Here is a 22,111-nt window from a genome sequence, read left to right as displayed (position 1 = left end):
TCTAGCAGATGATTACAATGATCCCTTCTGGCCTTATAATTTATAAAAATGTCAAGTGCTATTTAAAAAACAAACAAACATAAGCCATACCACATAGACCTAGGTCACATTCAAACCAATGTCTAAACAGATGAGGGATGACTGTCAGCTCACTCTAAGTGCCATCTAACCTTGAAAAATAATTTGATGATCTCAAAATATTTTCAATTTAGAAAAAATGCAGCTACATTGTTCTGTACATTTTGCAGTGATTTGGGCCCAAATCCTGCATGAGGTAGACACCCTAAATTCCTGCTGACTTCACTTGAAACTCAGTGTGCACAGCATCTCTCAAAAAGGCACTTCGCAGTTTTTAGGATTCAATTGTTACAGAAAAATCACAAGTTTTCTTGTATTCAATCAGTTCTATGCAAAAATCTAGAAAGTACACAAAAGTACTTACTGAGATAAAGATGTTAAGGAGGTTTTCCAGTGTTGGGAGCTGTGGAATCAGTTTCTGTACCACTTTGCTAAAGGCTTCAAATATAGAATGATCATATATGCTTGTCAGATAAAAGCTGGAAAAAATGTCACCATATTTTCCTTTTAGCCATATAAAAGGAACATTCTGAATCTGTCATAATGAGGCATGTAAAATATTTTGAAACACAAAGTACTTGAAGTTATGCATTTTTCCCTTGTGATCAGAAGTTGCATAATGTTTCTAAAACACAGTTCTTCAACAAACTGAAGTCAATAATTAAAACAACAACATATATTTTCAGGGCTATATTTAACATGACAGTATACAATATGAATACATGAAACCATAGATACTGCAAAGCTGTTCTATATATGGAATTTAATGATCTAGTTCCCACTTCAATATCCTCTGGAAAGCATTTTCTGTATACCAGGAGAGCAATACTACATAGCTTTTATGTATTGCTTTACATCTTGAAAATAGTAGGGATGAAATTAACAATGAAAAGGTGCCACCAAAGTGATTAGCTATTCTATGAATTAGCATGTTTGTGAAGCACTATATCATTATGATGGCATTTTTTATTTCACAAGTCCCAAGAACTGCATTAAAGTTTCTATTGTCCTGTAGCTCCCAGTTTGTTGAAGTGCATTATTTCCAATTTTCCAAAATAATCTGCTCTTTCTACAGACTGAATTAGTCAAAGGCATTATCTTTTCCCTTAATAGTCATATCTAATAAATTCTTGTTGCCTGCTACTTCAGTAGATTAGAAAGTGATAAACTGTCTATCAGATAGGCTGCTCTGGTTTCTGACTTTAGCATTAAACATGGCTTTTATTCTTTTCCAGCAGACTGTGTGCACAGTTGCTTCTCTCACCTGAGGTGAATTTTCTCCAATCCAGCATCTGCAAGGTCATCATTTGCCCTCTGGTGAATGTCTCTTTGGGTTTCAATCTTATGATCATCAGACAAACCATCCACTTTATGAATAAAGATTTCAAAGTTTATGTCTGGATTCACTTTATAAGCTCTGGTCACGGTGAGATGCAACCTAGCCAAGGCCTCCATATAATCATCCTAATAATGGAAAAATAAAACCCACAACCTTATGACAAACAGTTATGAGACAAAAGCTAAGTTTTATAAGATACTTGCAGAGACTTCTACAGTTTAAAATTCCTTTGTTTTAAACTTCTGTGAACATAAAGGCCTATACCTGCACAAAAGCCCAATTGCCATCACTAGCAAGTCCATGCACGGAACCAGAGACTTTAAAGCAGACTAGTTATTTCTGCATTTAAAATAAAAACTAAAACTAGGTTTTGAACCTTTATTTGCAAAAAAGAGGTTAAAAAATAACCAACTCTGTCAACTTAATTGTAATTGGTGGTTATCATCTTCAAAAGCACTTAAATCCCATTAAAAGTCAATAGGACTTAGGCTCTAAGTGCCTTACGTGCTTTGGAAAATTTGACTGTCTCTGTGTTTGCATTCCATTTGCCTATAGCTGGAGGAGAAAAATGACTAAGACAAACAGGTGGCCTGAATACTACCCTTATAATATTCTCTTTACCTGAGAATCTATGACAAATATCAGTGCTCCAGTGCCTCTGAAAATCATCTCATAGTCAAACGTAGGGTCAAAGAAGTCAATTTGTCCAGGAAAGTCCCATATCTGAAAGTTAACAAAGGAGCTGTTGGAAACATCTTCTCTGCAGATCTTGTTAGTGCTCTCCAAGAAAAGGGTTTCATTTGGAGACATTTTGTGAAAGACAACTTTCTGAATGGAAGACTTCCCACTTCTTCTCAGTCCCATAAGTAGGATTCTTGGCTTAACTTCAGTATTGAAGGGGTCACTGAAATCCAGAACTGAATAAACCACACAATAAGAAGAATGATACACTCCAGCAGGGATAAATTACAACAGTTGTATTTATATTAAATACTATATTATATGCACTTTACACTTACTTACATTTGCAGTGTTAATTACACTACTTTATTTTACGTGCATTTACATCTACATCTAGACTACAACTGCCAAATCTCAGAAAGTGGAAAGAAAGATATTTAAAATAAAATTTCTTCCCCCTCCTAAACTACTGTTTGAGAACCTACTACTTCTCATCTGAAAAAAAGATACCTGGGTATAGAGCAATTAGGTGGCATCAAACACACATGTTCACCCAAAAACAAACTCTTCATGCCTCCCACAACCTAAAAACATCTAGGTCTAATCTCCATTATAATCAGATATATATTTTTTCAGCTGTGTTTTTGTGGAGTAATAGAAATAACCAGCATCCAGTTAGGGAATGTACACTCTTTAAGGACCATCACTCCTTGCTGTCACTTCACTATTTATCTTACTGCTCACTGATGCCCGCCATGTAGCCAGGATGCTCAGCAGCCCTAGAATGAGAATTTGGTGTGTTACTATTGTACTACACTGTAATTGGCATCAGAACAGAGTTAATAGACCAGACCTATCAGTGCTGACAATTTTGGACCTCATATTGCAAATCATCATGTGCAAAACTCCCACTGAAGAAATCACAGTTCTGTGTGCTGTGCATTTGCAGGACCGAAGCTTCAATGAACATTTTAAAATGATGTACAGTAGGGCATGAGGGGAAATCAGATGTGTGTTGCAAGTCCCCAGCAGGGACTTATTTTTCCACGGTGTAAATTGATAACATGCTTTGCAGTGACTGGGATGACAAAAAGAGGGTTTTAAAATGTACCACATAATTGATATAATGGCAGAAGCATAATCGCTTTTCATTTCTCCCCAGCTTGAAGCCTTACAGCCATAGCAAGATAACCATTTTTATACAGTAAGTCTGCAACCCAGCAACCTTTCAGACTCTCACTCTACCTGCATCAGCTGTTTTGGAGTGCAGGACCTTAAGAATAGATACTCCCTTTGGCCTTGATGCTGCAACCCCGCAATTCTGTTCAAATTACTTTTGCTAAGATACTCTACCTGGCTCATCACTCTAACTACGTTACTCCCCTCTTTGAGTCCCTCCATTGGCTCTCCCTCCTCCACTGCAACAAATACTATACAAACTTTTCCTTGATTTTTTTATGGCCTTTCTTAATTTAGATCTACCTAATTAACTGTTCTATTATGAGGTAAACCCCTGCCTTTGCTCTGCCAAGGATGCCAGTCTTCATCACCTGCTTATCTGCTTCCTTCACACTTTCTCTTATGCTTACCTATACACAAGGGAAAGATTCCTTTTCAAAATCCACATGGCTACCCCCTTATTCTCCTTCAGATCTTTCCTAAAAAGGCACCTCTACGGCAATGCCTACAAGTCACTGCTGACTGAAAATGGTTCAGTAGGTAGCAGGTTGCTATTACTGCTGATTAGCTGTGTGAACAGTTCATAGGTGTTATAAGCCAATACATGATGAAACATGCTTCTGTTATTGTTACCTCATCCACCCATCCTGATTGCTTATTTTACACACCTGTTATACCATGTCTTTAGATAATAAACTCTTTTGGGGCACGTGCTTCTTTTCGCTCAGACTTAATACACACTATGATCTATCACCTCAGGTATATGTGCATGAGGTGGAGACCAGAGAGCCTCTCACAAACTGTAAAAGAATCAGAGATAATAAAATTATCAGGTAGTTTTTGGTGTGGAGGAGTTATTGTCCATAGCTCTAGCTTAAAAGTCTTCATTCTTATAACACCGGCCACTGCAGCGCAAACTAAAAAAACAAACCAAGATAGTTTTTTATTGCACTCTCATGTTATGACTCAGCCCTTCCATCCCAATTGTGATGCACAGTAACTATCAAAGAAATGTTAGAAGCATCTTTCTTTTTGGACTAATGCTTTGTTTTAAACAATTTGCTTCTTTCTTATTTGGTTTTATTTAAAAAAAAACTGACAGTATTCTCTCACATGCAATCCAGCTTTGAAAACTTGTATATGATGTATGTATCTGTGCATACGTGCGGGCATGTTATCTGTTAATAGCCATAGCATTCAAAAACAACACCAGAGACAGATTGTCACAGTATTGATGTAGGTAGAAAAAAGATGATCCCATTAATAATGCAAAGAGAAAGGGATTACCAGGCTGCAGTTTAGCCTCCATTTATGTCATTTTGATTCAAGAGGGATAATTTTGTGGATCTTGACACAGACTCAGAAAGCACTTGCCTAGTGATCTTCCTTGCATTTCTATGCAAAAGATAAGAATTAAGAACAGCATCAACTATTGGTTTCAGAGTAGCAGCCATGTTAGTCTGTATCCGCAAAAAGAACAGGAGTACTTGTGGCACCTTAGAGACTAACAAATTTATTAGAGCATAAGCTTTTGTGGACTACAGCCCACTTCTTCGGATGCATATAGCTGTGGGCTGTAGTCCACGAAAGCTTATGCTCTAATAAATTTGTTAGTCTCTAAGGTGCCACAAGCATCAACAATGTGATTCTAGTATCAGAGGGGTAGCCGTGTTAGTCTGGATCTGTAAAAAGCAACAAAGAGTCCTGTGGCACCTTATAGACTAACAGATGTATTGGAGCATAAGCTTTTGTGGGTTAGTTTATAAGGTGCCACAGAACTCTATGTCGCTTTTTAATGTGATTCTAATATCACTGTCCTTTTATTGTCTAATTGAACTTGAAATACTTTTTAAATGTTTTTTAAAATAATCTAATTTCTCTTTATCCAATAGCAAGGATTACTGTTGGTTATCCAGACAGTTACTGGCTTTATCCAGTTTGTGGGAGAGAGGAGAGGGTGGGGGGGAGAGTATATTTAATATTAGGGTAGTACTTTTTGTTGCTGACTCAGTCTGCTAGAGTTACATACCATCCTATGCAGGATTGTAAGCCTCTAAAGAAAATACATGCCATAGGTGCTTCAGGAGGTGAAGGTGGCAACTTAGCAGGCAGCAGTCTTCCTTCTAGGTCAGTACTGAACCAAAGCCTCAGCACAGCGGTGAGGCTCATTGGGCTACTGGAAGTTCCATCTCCAACAGAAGAGATGTTACTGTGTGCTATTGGACAGCTTGTATTAAACTCCAGAGGTGGCTGCTTTTCATCAGAGGTGAAATTTAGAGGAATAAAGTATTCCAGTATAAGCACCTGTGTACCGGTCTAAGTATCCACACAAAGGGACATAACAAATTAACTTTTTCAGTAAATTATACAGGTAACCAAAATGGTTAAATTGATAAAAAGCTTTAGATGAAGCTTACGAGTTTTTAAAATGTTTTCAGACCTTAGGCTGAAAGGTGGTACTGGATATAATTACAAAGTACTTTCATGCACTTCTGCAACATTTAGTCTGTACCATAAAGCACATACAGGAAAGAGACATATGAGCACAGCATACATGAACCATCAAGATAGCAGCAGACAGTGGTCTGCCTCAGAAAACAAATGTTGTAGCAGACTAACAATGCTGGCAACAACTAAACACCTTAACTAGGAACTCTCACACCCACCATGAAAGACATGTTAGTTCACTGTTGGTGCAGTGTACTGATACAGTAACTCCTCACTTAAAGTCGTCCTGGTTAACGTTGTTTCATTGTTATGTTGCTGATCAATTAGAGAACATGCTCATTTAATGTTGCGCAATACTCCCTTATAATGTTGTTTGTTAGCCGTCTGCTTTGTCCACTGCTTGCAGAAAGAGCAGCCTGTCGGAGCTAGCTGGTGGGGGCTTTGAACCAGGTTGGACCGGCAGCCCCCCATTAGCTCCCCACTCCCCTAAGTTCCCCGTGCAGCAGCCGCCCAGCAGGCTATCAATTGCCGGCAGTTCAGCTGTCTCTCCCCCCACTGCCATGTGCTGCTCCTGCCCTCTGCCTTGGAGCTGCTCCCGGGAGCCTCCTGCTTGCTGTCCCCCTCCCCACTGCTTCTGCCCCTCCCCCCCCCCCGCTTATCCCATCTCCATAGAGCAAGGGCGGGACACGACAGGGCTCAGGACGGAGGGAGCTTGCTAGCAGCAGCTGCTGTCTCAATTTGCTGATCTACTTTAAAAGGCAATGTATTTAGAGTAGGATCAGCATACTTAAAGGGGCAATGCGCATCTCTCTCTCTCACACACACAGCGTGTGTGTCTCTGTCTGCCATGCTGTCTCCCCTCCCTCCATTTGTGCTGCCTTGTAGAGTGTGAGGCTACATTAACAACAATGTGTTAACCCTTAAGGGCTCAGTCGAGTGCTTGTTCATCATTTAGCAGTAAGGCATTCCCTGGGAAATATCCCACCCCCTGACCTCACCATCTCAACCAAGCTTCACAATCATCATTGCTGTGTACAGTATTAAATTGTTTGTTTAAAACTTATACTGTGTATATATAAAATGCGACTTTAAGCGAAACGATGTTAAGCGAATCCAATTTCCCCATAAGAATTAATGTAAATGGGGGGGATTAGGGTCCAGGGAATTTTTTTTTCACCAGACAAAAGACTATGTTATATATTGTATATATTATATATTGTATATGTTATGTATTTTTTGTTTAAAACTTATACTGTGTGTATATACACACAGTATAAGTTTTAAACAAATAATATTAACATCATTTCGCTTAAAGTCACATTTTTCAGGAACAAAACTACAACAATAAGCGAGGAGTTACTGTATATTATAGCAACAAAGAGAGATTTTCTTCAAGTATAGTATGTGTAACAATCACTCATCTTCCTTCACTCCTGTGGAAACATCTTTTGTATCAAAAACCAAAAAAACATACTTTTTAGACAAATGATCAACCTTCATGAAAAGGTACCAAAATTCAAAATGAATGAATTCAGGAATGGCAAATGAAGGATTTGATCCTGCATGTTCTTGACTGCTGATGAGGACCATATATCTGCCTTCAGCAGAAACAAAGTTATTGGGGAAGAGAGACCTGCAAGATATCTGACAATGAGAGAGGTTTATGAGATCTTTTTTCAGAAAAGATGTCCTGGACTGTATGAACCTGAGATACAGTCTAACTCACAATACTGATTCCCCAATAAACATTTTACAACTAATGACACTGTCATAATTCATAATTGACTTAATTCAGGGAAGCACTCTTAAGTGAATCTGGTAAGGAAAATTATCTCAATGACTGGCATACTTAAACGTCATCTTCTTATCACCACGCATTTAGTATGTAATCAGAGATGGGACTGAATCCAAAACTCTTGATCCAGAGTCAAACTCTGAGGATCTGAAATTCAAACTCAGCTCCAATTTCCAAAGAAAAATTAATGAGCTGAACTAACTCCCCCAAACTCAACCATCTCCCAGCTTTGGAAGGTTTGAAATCCAGAAAGAAATGTTGTAGCTCAGCCCCATTTCTATAAAGTACTGTATGAGATAGTTATGTATGATATGATAAAAGATTCTAGGGTAGTCATCTAATGTACTCTTATCGCTACACAAGTGTATGTGTTCAAAGTGAAATACTATTAAAGTTAAATAAGTACAGGCACCTCTTGATGACTAATGTTATATAAATTGATGTTTTGTTTGCAAGATGGAAAAATTCATGCCACAAGAACCTAAGAGGGGTTGAAGTAGTATAGATTCTCTGCACTGGGGTGAATTTCACCTATAACGTGTAAGCAATGTGTTGTCATCAAGCCTATATGTTCTTCCATAAATTGGGTATGTTAGTTGAAGTACACATGCTTGGGGTGTGCACATCAGGCATGTAAAAAAATGTAGTACATACCTGTTATGTGTCTTGTGTTAATTACTCAAGTGTTATTCCAGGGGAACTAACATCTTGTCTGTATTGGTACAGAGCATCACATTGGCACCACCTACTGGCTCAAGAGCAGCTAGACTAGGCAGCCGCTGATTGTGACATAGTGTTATCAGAATGACTGAGGTTAAGTGCAGATGATGCTGTAACTCCTGGATCCCATGATTTTTAGATAATTTTAAAAGGCCTGTACTCATACCACCTTGTACTATGATCCCATTAGATACCACAAGTTAAACAGTGTCAGATTGGATAATACATGGATGAAAGCCCTCCAAGTAAAACATAACTGCTGCAAAAAGTGGTGTTGGCAATTCAGAGTGGAGGGCCAAGGAAGGGACCCCTTCTTCTTCATAAATAACAAACCACTGCCCTAGCATGGTGTTGTGATAATTCCATTGCTGGAGATATGGTCTTGTGGACAAAACAAACCAAAGTTCTGGGACTTCATAGTTTGTTTTTTCCTAGAAAAGAAAAAGAAAAAAAGGTGTTTGAAAGATTCCCAGTGCTCCAAAATGTACAGTACAGTCGCATCAATGTGTATGTACATGTGTTTATATAGGGTATGCCTACTCTGCAATTAGATATCTGCAGCTGGCTCACATGACTCAGGCTCACAAGGCTTGGGACTAAGGGGCTGTTTAATTGTGGTGAAGACATTCAGGCTTGGGCTGCAGCCCAAGCTCTGAGACCCTCCCACATCACAGTGGCCCAGAGCCCAGGCTTCAGTTCAAGCCTGAACATCTACACTGCAATTAAACAGCCCCTTTGCCTGAGCCCACAAGCCAACTGACACAGGCCAGTGCGTTTTTTTAATTACAGTGTAGCTATACCTATATAGGGCAATTTGCTAACTGTTTGGCCAACTCAAGATCATAAGTGAAAACCTGTTTGATGATTTATTTAATAAAAAACACTTTGAACGAAAGACTGTCTTTTGCGTTCCTTCCAGGCTGTGCTTTTTTTGCATGTTTCAAAGAATAAAAAAAAATTATATTGTCCAAAACCAATTATTCTTAATTACTTGAATTTTTAAATGAATTGTCATATTAGGTAAACTTTGCCAAACTGCTACACTTTTTCTGGAATCCTAATTTAAAGACTGCTTAATGTTAAAACTATACTTAAAAACAACTGATGTGAATTCTATTGCTTTAGGACTGCAGTTTATCTTTCTTATTTTTCAAGTTTCAGAGATGGAGACAGATAAATTATATTTTCAGATTTATGACGAGATGGCAGAATTGCTAGAGCATTTTTCTTTGAGAAGATTAGAGATTTCCTTATATGTAGAGGAACGGGACGATACATTGTCCGCCCACATTCTTTTTTATTGCACACATGACAAGGCCCTCCCCAGCTTGCCACAGAAATGCCTGTAGATACGTCACTACAACTTTCCAGACTAGGTTCTGAATTGTAGTTATGATATGATAAACACTAATATACACATTTCACTTACTCTGGCAGTGGGGAAAAAAATCTATTCTTCCCTTTACAGAATAAAATTAGTATAATTATTGATATTTCTTACTTAAAAGGCTAACATTTATAAAAGTGAGGTTTACACATAGAACAAATCCTAAAGATGTCAACAGTTTCCACTGGAGGGCAGCATGATCCTTTATTTTAATTTTTATCTGCAACCATGAAAAACCAGACTGCAGAAGTCATGCTAGTTAAACTATGTGCCCTTCGGAAATATTCACAAATCAAGTTTTGTGCAAAACAACCTATCCAGAAGCACTTTCCTACACAATGGAGATGCTTTTAGGCCATGACAGACTTCAGATATCAACAGCAGTTTTGCGCATATTAATACAGTGCCACTGGCATACACACTGCATTATAAAGAAAAAGCAAGACAAAAGCCTTGCTCAGAGAGTTTATAATCACTGAGAGCAATATGTAGTCTTTACTGTGTTCTACTAGTGAGGATAGTACATAGCATATACCATATTAGCTTCATCACATTACTGGAGATGCTAACTGATAAGTTTCTTTCAAATAGTCCTCTTTAAGTCCCTATCCTGTGTCCCACCCCAATAGTGGGAGACAATTACAATATATCCCTTGCCTATTTCACAGTAGCCGGCGTTGCAAGATATTTATGTTCCAGATGCACTAAAGATTCATATGTCCCTTCATGCTTCAACCATCATTCCAGTGGACATGCGTACATGCTGATGATGGGTTCTGCTTGATAACGATCCAGAGTAGTGCAGGCCAATGCATGTTCATTTTCATCACCTGAGTCAGATGCCACCAGCAGAAGGTTGATTTTCTTTTTTGGTGGTTCGGGTTCTGTAGTTTCCACATCGGAATGTTGCTCTTTTAAGACTTCTGAAAGCATGTTCCACACCTCGTCCCTCTCAGATTTTGGAAGGCACTTCAGATTCTTAAATCTTGGGTCAAGTGCTGTAGCTATCTTTAGAAATCTCACATTGGTACCTTCTTTACGTTTTGTCAAATCTGCAGTGAAAATGTTGTTAAAATGAACAACATGTGCTGGGTTATCATCCGAGACTGCTATAACATGAAATATATGGCAGAATGCGGGTAAATCACAGAGCAGGAGACATACAATTCTCCCCCATGGAGTTCAGTCACAAATTTGATTAACACATTATTTTTTTAACAAGTGTCATCAGCATGGAAGCATGTCCTCTGGAATGGTGGCCAAAGCATGAAGGGTCATATGAACGTTTGGCATATCTGGCACATAAATACCTTACAATGCCGGCTACAAAAGTGCCATGTGAACATCTGTTCTCACTTTCAGGTGACATTGTAAATAAGAAGCGGGCAGCATTAACTCCCGTAAATGTAAACAAACTTGTTTCTCTTACTGATTGGCTGAACAAGAAGTAGGACTGAGTGGACTTGTAGGCTCTAAAGGTTTTACATTGTTTTGTTTTTGAGTGCAGTTATGTAACAAAAAAATCTACATTTGTAAGTTGAGCTTTCACGATAAAGAGATCGCAATACAGTACTTGTATGAGGTAAACCGAAAAATACTATTTCTTTTGTTTATCATTTTTACAGTGTAAATATTCGTAATAAAAATAATATAAAGTGAGCGCTGTACACTTTGTATTCTGTGTTGTAATTGAAATCAAAGTATTCAAAAATGTAGAAAAACATCCAAAATATTTTATAAATTTCAATTGGTATTTTATTGTTTAACAGTGTGATTAAAACTGCGATTAATTGTGATTAATTTTTTTAGTCATGGTTAATTTTTTTTGAGTTAATCACGTGAATTAACTGTGATTAATTGACAACCCTAGTTCATACATACTAGAAGTGATGGTGGGGGAGGGATGATGTTCTTGTGGCTAAAGAACAGACTGAGAATCAGAAGATCTGGGTTCTGCTCTGCACAGACCCTCCAGATCTGGCATTCTACTCCTGTATGACTTTGGGCCAGTCATGTAGGTGCTTTGTAGTACAGTTTCCCAACTGCAAGTGAGAAGATTTTTTATTACATACAGCTCAAGTGGGTTGTGAGGCTTTACAAAATTAAGTGCTTTGAGGTCTTTGAATGGAAGAACAAAGAATGATTATATGTGTAAAGCTGGAAGATTGCTGTGTTTTATGCACTAACATTTTCCACTGTTCAGCCAAAAGGCAAGTAACTACTAGTCTTGGGAGGTGATCCACAATATGTTCAGAAACTCCCTGTGCATGTACAATCATAACCCCTATGTGGATATGGTGGGGTACAGGGACAAAGCAAACTAATAACTTTTTCCAAAAGTTATCTGCCATATATTGATCTTCCTCCACTCCTCTTTCATGGGAAGGAGGGATCCATGACTCTGATCTTTGCAGAGTTTGCTCCCTGAGTCCTGGAGAATGGTAAGGGTAAGCCAAGTAAGCCAAGGGGAAGAGAAAGACATCTTTCCCTCCAGCCCAGTGGAAGTTAAGTAAAGGAGATAACACAGCTCCAGGCTCCCTCTATAGAGACTCTGCCCTCTGCAGGTCTCAGAAGCAACAGGCAGGCCAGATCCACTGGATTTCCAAGAGAGCTGTTGGTGGCCAGAGCCTGCATGGAGGCATAGAGTCTCTATGAATTGCCCTGCCCACTTGTGGATTCCAGAGAGCCATCCGGTTTAGAAGAGGGTTTCATGGTTCATTCAAGGGAAAAAGGGTACCCTGAAGGAACAACAGAGGATAAATTCCATAAGGGGATCCTCATGGAGATTTCCTCCCTCAGTGCTTTTGCCTCCTTCAGATGTTTCTGGGACACAGCTGTTTTCATCAGTTAAATATAATATTACTATGCTACTACGAAAAAATGTTTTCTAGAGTTGTTGGGTATTTTTAACTGCTGCAGTGACAGCAAGGGTCTACTGAGAAATAATCACCATTCTCTTCTCAGTAAGTTCCTTTGGATTACTTGTCTACAGCAAGTCTTAAACTCTACCCAAATTTAGTTATTTACAAATAAACATGCTGTTGATTAGAAAACAAAAAAATTATAACTAATTTATATCAATCTTTGCAGACAGCTTTCCTAACAAAAGTGTTCATATATGACACATTGGGAAAAAGATGTGGATAGACAAATTACTCCAGAGGAATGGGGTTTGATTTGTCAAAGAGGACCAGCAACCTCCATCTGTAGCACAACAAAAGAAAATGTCCTTCAGATATTGTTTCAATGGTACCTCACACCAGTCAGGTTAAAAATAGAGAGAGACTGTATGGAAATAAATGTTGAGAAACTGTGGTGAAAGATGAGATTGTATGCAGGACATGTTCAGTCATTAGAGAGTATTGGGATGCAATCTGTAGCCACATATCACAAACTATTGGATATTTATTATCAAATGATCCTTTGGTAATCATCTTGGGACTTCCTAGTGAAATGGTCACACAAAAGAAATAAAGAATTAATCTCTCATCTGCTAGTAGCTGCTAGGCTATTGGTAGCATCTCATTGTAAAAAGAAAAATAGTCCAACTATGGAGAAATGTTTCAAAAAATATGGAAGGCTCTGGTTATGGAAAAATTAACACACAAATTATGTACCCAGCAAAATAGACAGAGGACAGAGCTATTTGGTTGCATTTTATTCAATATTCAGACATAGTACAATCACCTGCAAAAACACCAGTACACCTGTCTAATTTTTTTTGAATATTGATTTATATTGATAGACATACCTGGTCTGTTAAATGTGTATACAAAGATTTCACTCAATATAATAAAAATCACTAGAAATGACATAAGTGTTATAATGATGTTCATTCTGTAATATGGTAATACCCTGTTAAACAGAAAGTGGATTAATATAGTCCTGTATAATATCTCTTTAAACAAAAGCTAACTGTTGTAATAAATTGTTTTGTTTCTGATATTTACATGACAAGGATTTGTAAACTTCTTAAAACTTCCTAAATAAATAAGTAGTTTCAAAAAATAAACACACTAACACAGAAAATCCCTTACTCAGATGTTTTAAGTGGTTTTAAAAGCAACAATACCTATTACACCATATCAGTCTGTATATCAGTGAATATTTGGCTTTGTATTATGTACTTAAAAAGCAACCCCCTGAAATATTCAATATTCTCCAAGCTCCTTTGTAAAATGTAACAGTGTTTCAAGGGGAAAACAGTGCACATTCTAAGTGAAAGCAACAGGTGTTGGCCTGGCCTACCTCTTTTGTAATGTATTTCCCAACAAGCATTTGTTTTGTAACATCACTGTTGCCTCTACATGCACTGATGGATAAAGCAAATGGCAATACAGGCACCCACAGCAACATATATATGCATACGGTCACACATACATTTAAGCAGAGCCTGGAAGTCTGGGGACTGACATTCACAGCTGCAGAGCAGCCCTGGATACAGAGCTCTTTGCTTGCTGCTGCCTTTTATAGCCTGACATCTGTCCTCCCCGTGTCTTGGCACTTTAAAGAAACATCACCAGGCCATGTCCATTATATTATACATGGAAAACTTTCACAGCAGAAGACATGGCAAGTACTATATGGAGATGTTTTTCTGTTTGAATGTCTCCTATTCCCATTCCCCAACATATAACCAGTGCTGCTCTCCTCTCCCCATCAGAACACTGAGTCCCCATGTCCTTCCATCCATTCCTGTTCATACTTCCTAATATATCCCTATTCCTCATACATTCCCTTCACCATACAACTACCTTGTTCTCCCTTCCTGCCTCCTACCCCATAACACAGCCAACTTTGACATGCTCAAACTTGCTTACTCTCCCCCACCCCACAATACAGGATCACTGCTCTACCTCCCTACTCAGTATCCCTTACCCTCCCAAAACAGACCCTAACCCCATCCTATACCCCCATCACCAAATCCTGTCCCATCCCATACCCACACAGCCAACACCTTCGTTTATCTCATTCTCAGGGCCAGCCCCTCCCCCTATTCCCAAAGAGCCAGCCTCTTCTCCCACAAAGCCCTGGCTGGGATGATTTAGTTGGGAATTGGTCCTGCTTTGAGCAGGGGGTTGGACTAGATGACCTCTTGAGGTCCCTTCCAACCCTGATATTCTATGATTCTATGACTCCACCCCCCACTCAGCCCCTGCCTTGCCCCTTCCCCCACATCCAGAGCCAGGCTCCATCCCCACATTGCCTTCCCCTCCCCACAGAGCCAGTCCAGTCCCAGCCCTTCCCCTCCCCACAGAGCCAGTCCAGTCCCAGCCCCAGCCCCCTCTCCAGTCAGTCCATGGCTTTATCCTATCCCCCCATCCAGAGCCATCTCCTCCCCATCCCCAGAAAACCAGCCCTTGCCCTGCCCCATTCCCTGCTCCCCCACACCTAGACCCAGTCCCCCATTGCCATAGTACCTTCCCCTGCGCCCTCCCGAGAGAGCCAGTCACCCCCAGTCCCTGCCCCCCACAGCCAGCCCATCTTGCCCCATCCCCCCAAACCCACAGTGCCAGCCCCTTCCCACCCCACACAGCCAGTCCCTACCTTGCCCCATCCCCCCACACCCACAGTGCCAGCCCCTTCCCACTCCACACAACCAGCTCCTGCCTTGCCCCATCCCCCCACACCCACAGTGCCAGCCCCTTCCCACCCCCACACAGCCAGCTCCTGCCTTGCCTCATCCCCCACACCCACAGTGTCAGCCTCTTCCCACCCCATACAACCAGCCCCTGGCTTGCTCCATCTCCCACACCCACAGTGCCAGCCCTTCCCACCACACCCACAATGTCAGCCCCTTCCCACCCCACACAGCCAGCCCCTGCCTTGCCCCATCCCCCCACACCCACAGTGCCAGCCCCTTCCCACCACACCCACAGTGCCAGCCCCTTCCCACCTCACACAACCAGCCCCTGGCTTGCCCCATCCCCCCACACCTACAGTGCCAGCCCCTTCCCACCTCACACAACCAGCCCCTGGCTTGCCCCATCCCCCCACACCTACAGAGTCAGCCCCTTCCCACCCCACACAGCCAGCCCCTGGCTTGCCCCATCCCCCCACACCTACAGTGTCAGCCCCTTCCCACCCCACACAGCCAGCCCCTGGCTTGCCCCATCCCCCCACACCTACAGTGTCAGCCCCTTCCCACCCCACACAGCCAGCCCCTGGCTTGCCCCATCCCCCCACACCTACAGTGCCAGCCCCTTCCCATCCCACACAATCAGTTCCTGCCCCCACACCCAGCACCGGGTCGGCTCCCGGCCCCGCAGGCATTGCGGCGGTGGCGGCGGCGCTGCCCTCCCCGGCACGGCGGGGCACTCACACGCTTCGTCGGCGCCGGTCTCCGGGTCTCCATCCGAGAAGGACTCGGCCCCATCCCCGTAATCCGCGAGCCCAACAAGCTCATCTTCCTCCTCCTCCTCCTCCTCCTGGGGCATCCTCGGCACCTGGCTCATCGCGGCTGTCGCTGGAGGTTCCGATTCGGTCCCTTCCCCGCGGGTCTTGGGCCGGGCGGTGCTTGGACCGGAGCAGGCAGCCAGAGCCCGCGTCCTCCCCGAGGAGCGAGCGAGAGAGACTGCGTGACCCGAGTCACCTGACACAGCCGGGCGGTCACTCTCTCACTCACTCACACAGGCACCGCCGCCACGCTCTGCACACGCAGGGCAGGGCAGGGCCGTGCACCCTGCCTCGGCACACGGCTCCGCCTGGGCGGCTGTACGCACCGCCAGCCCCCGGCACTGGCACAGGGGCACTGCCACTCTGTGCGCGCCGAGACAGCCCAGTCACACACCCCGTCACTCACAAACAGGCACTGCCACACCGCGCTGTGCCCTAGGCAGTCACACCCACAGCGTCCCCACTGTCACTCACAGACTAGCACTGCCACACGGAGCTGTGCCCCAGGCAGTCACACCCACAGCCTCCCCACTGTCACTCACAGACTAGCACTGCCACACCGAGCTGTGCCCCAGGCAGTCACACCCACAGCCTCCCCACTGTCACTCACAGACTAGCACTGCCACACGGAGCTGTGCCCCAGGCAGTCACACCCACAGCGTCCCCACTGTCACTCACAGACTAGCACTGCCACACGGAGCTGTGCCCCAGGCAGTCACACCCACAGCCTCCCCACTGTCACTCAGAGACAGGCACTGCCACAGGGAGCTGTGCCCCAGGCAGTCACACCCACAGCCTCCCCACTGTCACTCACAGACAGGCACTGCCACAGGGAGCTGTGCCCCAGGCAGTCACACCCACAGCCTCCCCACTGTCACTCACAGACAGGCACTGCCACCAGGGCTGCCGAGAGCAGGTTCGGGCCCCAGTGAAAAAAAATTTTCAGGCCCCCCAGCAAGGGCGGACCGGCTAAACAGGGCCGACGAGGGGGGTGCGGGAAGCCGGGCCCCCTTCCAGACCGCTGGGCCCCGGTAATTTGTACCGGCTTCCCCCCCGCCTCGTGGGCCCTGACTGCCACACCGAGCTGTGCCCCAGGTGGCAGCCAGTCACACCCACAGCCTCCCCCCATTACTCACAGACAGGCACTGCCATATTGTGCTGTGTGTCCCAGGCCACTCACACCCACAGCGTCCCCCTGTCACTCGCAGACACGCACTGCCACACTGTGCACATGTCACTGACCTGTGCCCCAGACCAGTCACACCCAGGCCAGAGCCTACCCCCATTATTCACAGAAAAGCACTGCCACACTGCACACCAAGTCATGCCCCAGACCACCCATTCACATAGCCTACCTCCATCATTCAGACACAGGCACCAGGGCCGTACCTAGGCATTTTGGTGCAGCCCCCACTCAGGGAGGGTGTCTCCAGGCCTCCACAGCGGGGTGTGTGGCCCCCAGGCCTCCATGGGGGGGGGGGGACGGCAGGAGCAGGCTTGGAGGGCAGGGGGGAAACTTCCCCCAGATCGAGCCAGCAGAGTGGAGCGGGTTGGAGCCAGGTCACTCCACTTCCTGCCACCGGTGATTGCAGGGCAGGCCCAACCCCACACTCACAGGGCAGCGGGAAGTGGAGTGACCCGGGCCCAATCCACTCCGCTCTACTCCCCTGGCTCCCAGCCTTGGGACTTGGGGGATGGGGGAACCGCCCCCCAGCACTCACCGGCGGTGCGGCTGGGAGCTGGCAGAGTGGAGCGAGCTGGGGCCTGGTCACTCCACTTCCCGCTGCCTGGTGAGTGCAGGGCGTGCCTGACCCCTGCTGCAGTCCCCCGGGATGTAGTTTGGGAAGGGGTGGAGTGGGGGCGGAGCAGGGGTGGGAAGGGGCGGGGGCAGAACAGGGGCAGGCGCTTTGGGAAAGAGCAGGGCTGGCTCCAGCTTTTTTGCTGCCCCAAGCAGCCATTCGGCGAGAGGTCCTCCCTCTCTTCCTCTCCGGCGGCAATTCAGCAGATGGGCCACCCCGATACCGGATGGAGTGCTGCCCTTTTGAATAGGCCGCCCCAAGTACCTGCTTCCTACGCTGGTGCCTAGAGCCAGCCCTGGGGAAGAGGCAAAACAGGGGCGGGGGCAGGTTTCCTGGCCGGCTCAGCCGGCCGGGGGATTGGGCTGGCTGCTGGAGCAACACGCAGCTGCGTAGAGCACCAGGAAATTCGGGGCACCAAATTGCCCCAAATTTCCTGGTGCTCTACTCAGCTGCGTAGTTTGCATATGGGTAAGGACAGCCCTGATGAGCACTGCCACACTGTGCACAGCGAGCTGTTCCGCAGGCCAGTCACACCCACAGCTTATCCCGTTATTTACAGACAGGCACTGCCACACTGTGCATGCAGAGCCATGCCCCAGGCCAGCCACCCACCCAGCATACCCCACATTGTTCCCACATACTCATTGCCATACTGTGCACACTGTCGTGCACTATGTCATTTACAGATGGCTCTTAGACCCATACACTTTGGCATTCACACATATGCAGGAACACATACAGGCCCTGGTATATTGTATACTCACACATTTATAGACTGTACTTACAGAGAAAGATATCTCTTGTAACACATGCACAACACACACACAAAATTATTGATGTACACACTAGTGGAAGCTAGTTTTCACATATTTTAAAGAATCTACATCTACTAATTCACACATGCACACCAATGCATATTCAGAGCTTCACCCATTTATACACATGGGCACTCAAACATGAAGGCACAGACACAATTAGTGATACCATAGTGCCATAGCAGCATAGTGGAAAATCTCCCACCTACAGCCTCACCTCAAGACCACCCCTGCCTTTCCTATAGGTCCTCATCTGGGCTAAACGTCCAGTATCTAGATCTGGGACTGGTGAATCTAGGTGTACACCTTTCATAAGTAGCAGGGTGAACAGTTAGGGCTCAAATGGGCAGAGGAATCCTAATATGGATTAATGGCCATTAAACCCCAGGTGCCTGGCAGAGGACCCTCTTTAGACAATGTCAGGAGCCACATAGCCAAATTAGCAGGCACTGCGGGGCAGATGCAGCACCCTTCAGCCTTCGAGCCTTGGCTATCCTCTGGGTAAAGTTTGCGGTATCCCAGAGGGTGCATCCTGCTACTATGCACCACAGGTTGCACGTTAAACTATTCTGTGTGGACAATCTACTGGTACCAACAGTTTCCACCCTCCCATCATCATTCATCAAACCCTTACAAAAAGACTCATGATGTGAGTTTCCCGTTAGGCCTGAGAAGCTAAAAGCTGGTAGTCAACAATCTCCACATGAGCGGTCTAGGTGTCATGGTTGCATGATTCTCGCTCGGTGATGGAAACAGAGGTCCTACTTAGGCAACTAGGCCTCACTTGCCTCAATCCAAGGAGGCCCCTATAAAAGTTGGGGGTAAAAAAGGCTCGCCTCTCACCGACTCCTGGCTGGTTTCCCACAATCATCAGGATCTCCATTTTAAGTGAGAGAAACAATTTTAAAAACGGACTGAAACTGACAATTGGATGCTGGATCGTTCTCACACTACTTGGCTCAAAGGAAAATTGAGCCTGTAGAAGAACTGCAATTGTATAAAAAGAGGTATACTGGTATCAAATAGATGTTGCTGACTTATCTGAGACTAGACTAAATGACAGTGGTACATTTAGAGAAAAATAATACACTTTCTACTGGTCAGGCTACAAGGCAGATCAAAACATCAGCCTACACAGGGTAGGTTTCGCAATAGCAAACTCCATCGCTAATAAACTACCACAGCAACCTATGTCAATATCTGAGCTGCTAATGACATTGCAGATACTATTGTCCCACAACAACTTTCTGACAATAACAAGCACCTACGCCCCAACACTACTTGCTCCTGAAGAAATGAAGACTCAGTTCTACAGCCAGTTAAGTGACACTCTCACTCAAGCTGCTGAGAATATAGTTAATTTCCAGTTGAATGACTTCCCAATCCTGTAAGCATATTTCAGCAAATTTCTGATGTAGTAGAAACTCCGAGTCTTGAGGTTCAGTGGCAGTGCAAATCTGCTTGGTCCACATTCACAGCTGACCAAACCCTTCCATTTAGCAATATGTAAGGGTAATCATTAGCAGAAACATCTCTCTGGCATAGATTCCCAGATCTCCTTCACAGGACTGGAAAGCCACCTCTCTTTTCCATTCTGGTACCTTGAAAATCGTTATGTTCTCCAGATGTTGCCCAGCCTTTAAAGAAGAGATTGCAAACTGGTAACATAGCCCCTGGAAGGAACTGCCACCCCGACCCCCTTGAGACACTATAAAAACTTTACATTTGAAAAACATAAGTACATTTATCACACCATTATTTGCCTCTGCTCCTTCCTCATGGGCTGCAAAAGTTGTCTGAGAACCAAGGAAAATCTAACAGTCACATTCCTGGAATGCTGACAAGTAACAAAATTGTAACCTTTACAGCATAGTTATGTTATGTCGGGAGATTACTCAGTTACTTCTAAAGGAAAAGAAAATATGCTGTGCTTCTCTTTGAATCAGCAGGTCCTTTGGCTCCTGAAAGGGAAACCATTCTGCCAGGAGGGCAGGAGCAGCACCCCACACACAGTGGAGGCAAATAGAGAAGGATGCTGGAAGACCTGCTCATAGGGATAGACAAGAGGAACTAGCAGCAGTCTTAGTACCTCAAGGCATGGGAGGATTGGGCTCTTCAGCAGGAAGAGACACTGATGAACCAATTAATAGCGCAGGAGCCACGCCATAAGGAACAGGATGATGCCCACAAGGAAAAGGAGCATTCCCTAACGAAGAGGCTCATAGAACTGGTAGCCAAATGAATTCAGGGTCTCTCTGCTTCTGAGGCCACTGCACCTGTCTGTAAACTGTCACCTCCTCTTCCTTCTCCTGCTGCCACACAGGATGCTGCTGAGCATAAAGTATGGAGCCCCATATGTACATGCCAATGTTCCACCATACACTTTTCCAGCAGCTGCATAAGATGTAAAGATGTCCCTCAGCACGGTCATATATCATCTTCTGTCTCCTTGCTGTGCCGAGATGGCACATCTGGCATCCCTGATTTCCCTTGCGCACTGGGGACCAAGACCAGTGTGCACAGTTTGTAAACCAGACTTGTTCTGAGCCCACTCAAGACAGAAGCACTCCTCTTTACTCTCACAAATGTTATGGAATGTGGAGCATGCAATGATTATACAAAACTAGCGTTGTCCAATTGGCATCCAGATGGGATAGGAAGCGCCAAAAAGATTTCAGCATGCTCCATGACTATTTTGCAATTACTGAGTTTATAACTGAAGTCTCTTTTTCCAGGGTAAATGATGTTGGGTATAGTTTAATGAGCCAAAGCAGGAATGGGTATGCAGTGTCCTCAAAAATAACAATCAGTACAGACACACTGTAGAGAACCATATCCTTTCTGTGGAATAAAGTCCCTTCTTCAAGTACAATCCTGATTTCTTCAACATCTTGAATCTGCCTCTAAATCTGTCCACTAAACCTTGCAGAATGAGCAAATAGTAATCTTTTCGGTTCACATATTCACTTGCCCTTTTTTTTGTGAACAAAGTATTGGGATGTGTGTGCCATTGATAGCCCCAGAAAAGTTCAGAAACCTCATCTCCTCAAATCCAGCTATTATTTCTGCAACTTTGATTATTGCCACACCCATAAGTAGATCACAGTGCTAACTACCTCACAAACCTGCATAACCACAATGCTGACAGTGGATTTTCCAATCCCCAAGTGGTTTGCAATGGGGGGAGGGATAGCTCAGTGGTTTGAGCATTGGCCTGCTAAACCCAGGGTTGTGAGTTCAATCCTTGAGGGGGCCACTTGGGAATCTGGGGCAAAATCAGTACTTGGTCCTGCTAGTGAAGGCAGGGGGCTGGACTCGATGACCTTTCAAGGTCCCTTCCAGTTCTAGGAGATGGGATATCTCCATTTATCTGTCTGGTATTGCCAGCTTCCAAAGGGCAGTAGCAACCTGCTCCTGCACAGGTATGTCTTCCCTGAATCAAATGTTCTGTCACTGGGAGTTTGGCACAAGCTC

General features: G+C 44.1%; 1 protein-coding gene across 5 annotated transcripts in view; it reads right to left on the bottom strand.

The window, feature by feature from the left end:
* The window catches only part of RRAGD (Ras related GTP binding D), a 37,139-nt gene that overhangs the window by 13,118 nt on the left and 1,910 nt on the right, over nucleotides 1-22,111 (bottom strand). The window contains exons 1-5 of one of the 5 annotated variants that reach the window (XM_054021611.1): nucleotides 15,950-16,009; nucleotides 3,946-4,077; nucleotides 2,039-2,334; nucleotides 1,343-1,542; nucleotides 443-557 (exon numbers count right to left, since the gene is read on the bottom strand). In XM_054021611.1, the coding sequence (XP_053877586.1) occupies nucleotides 443-557; nucleotides 1,343-1,542; nucleotides 2,039-2,281 (558 nt within the window). In that variant the 5' untranslated portion in view covers nucleotides 2,282-2,334; nucleotides 3,946-4,077; nucleotides 15,950-16,009. The other 4 variants (XM_054021608.1, XM_054021612.1, XM_054021610.1 and 1 more) reach the window with 4 other exon arrangements.

The sequence above is a fragment of the Malaclemys terrapin genome, chromosome 3, assembly GCF_027887155.1.
Source record: "Malaclemys terrapin pileata isolate rMalTer1 chromosome 3, rMalTer1.hap1, whole genome shotgun sequence".
NCBI lineage: Eukaryota > Metazoa > Chordata > Testudines > Emydidae > Malaclemys > Malaclemys terrapin.
Note: the sequence above shows the minus strand (reverse complement) of the source record. Positions and strands in the feature narration are given on the sequence as shown.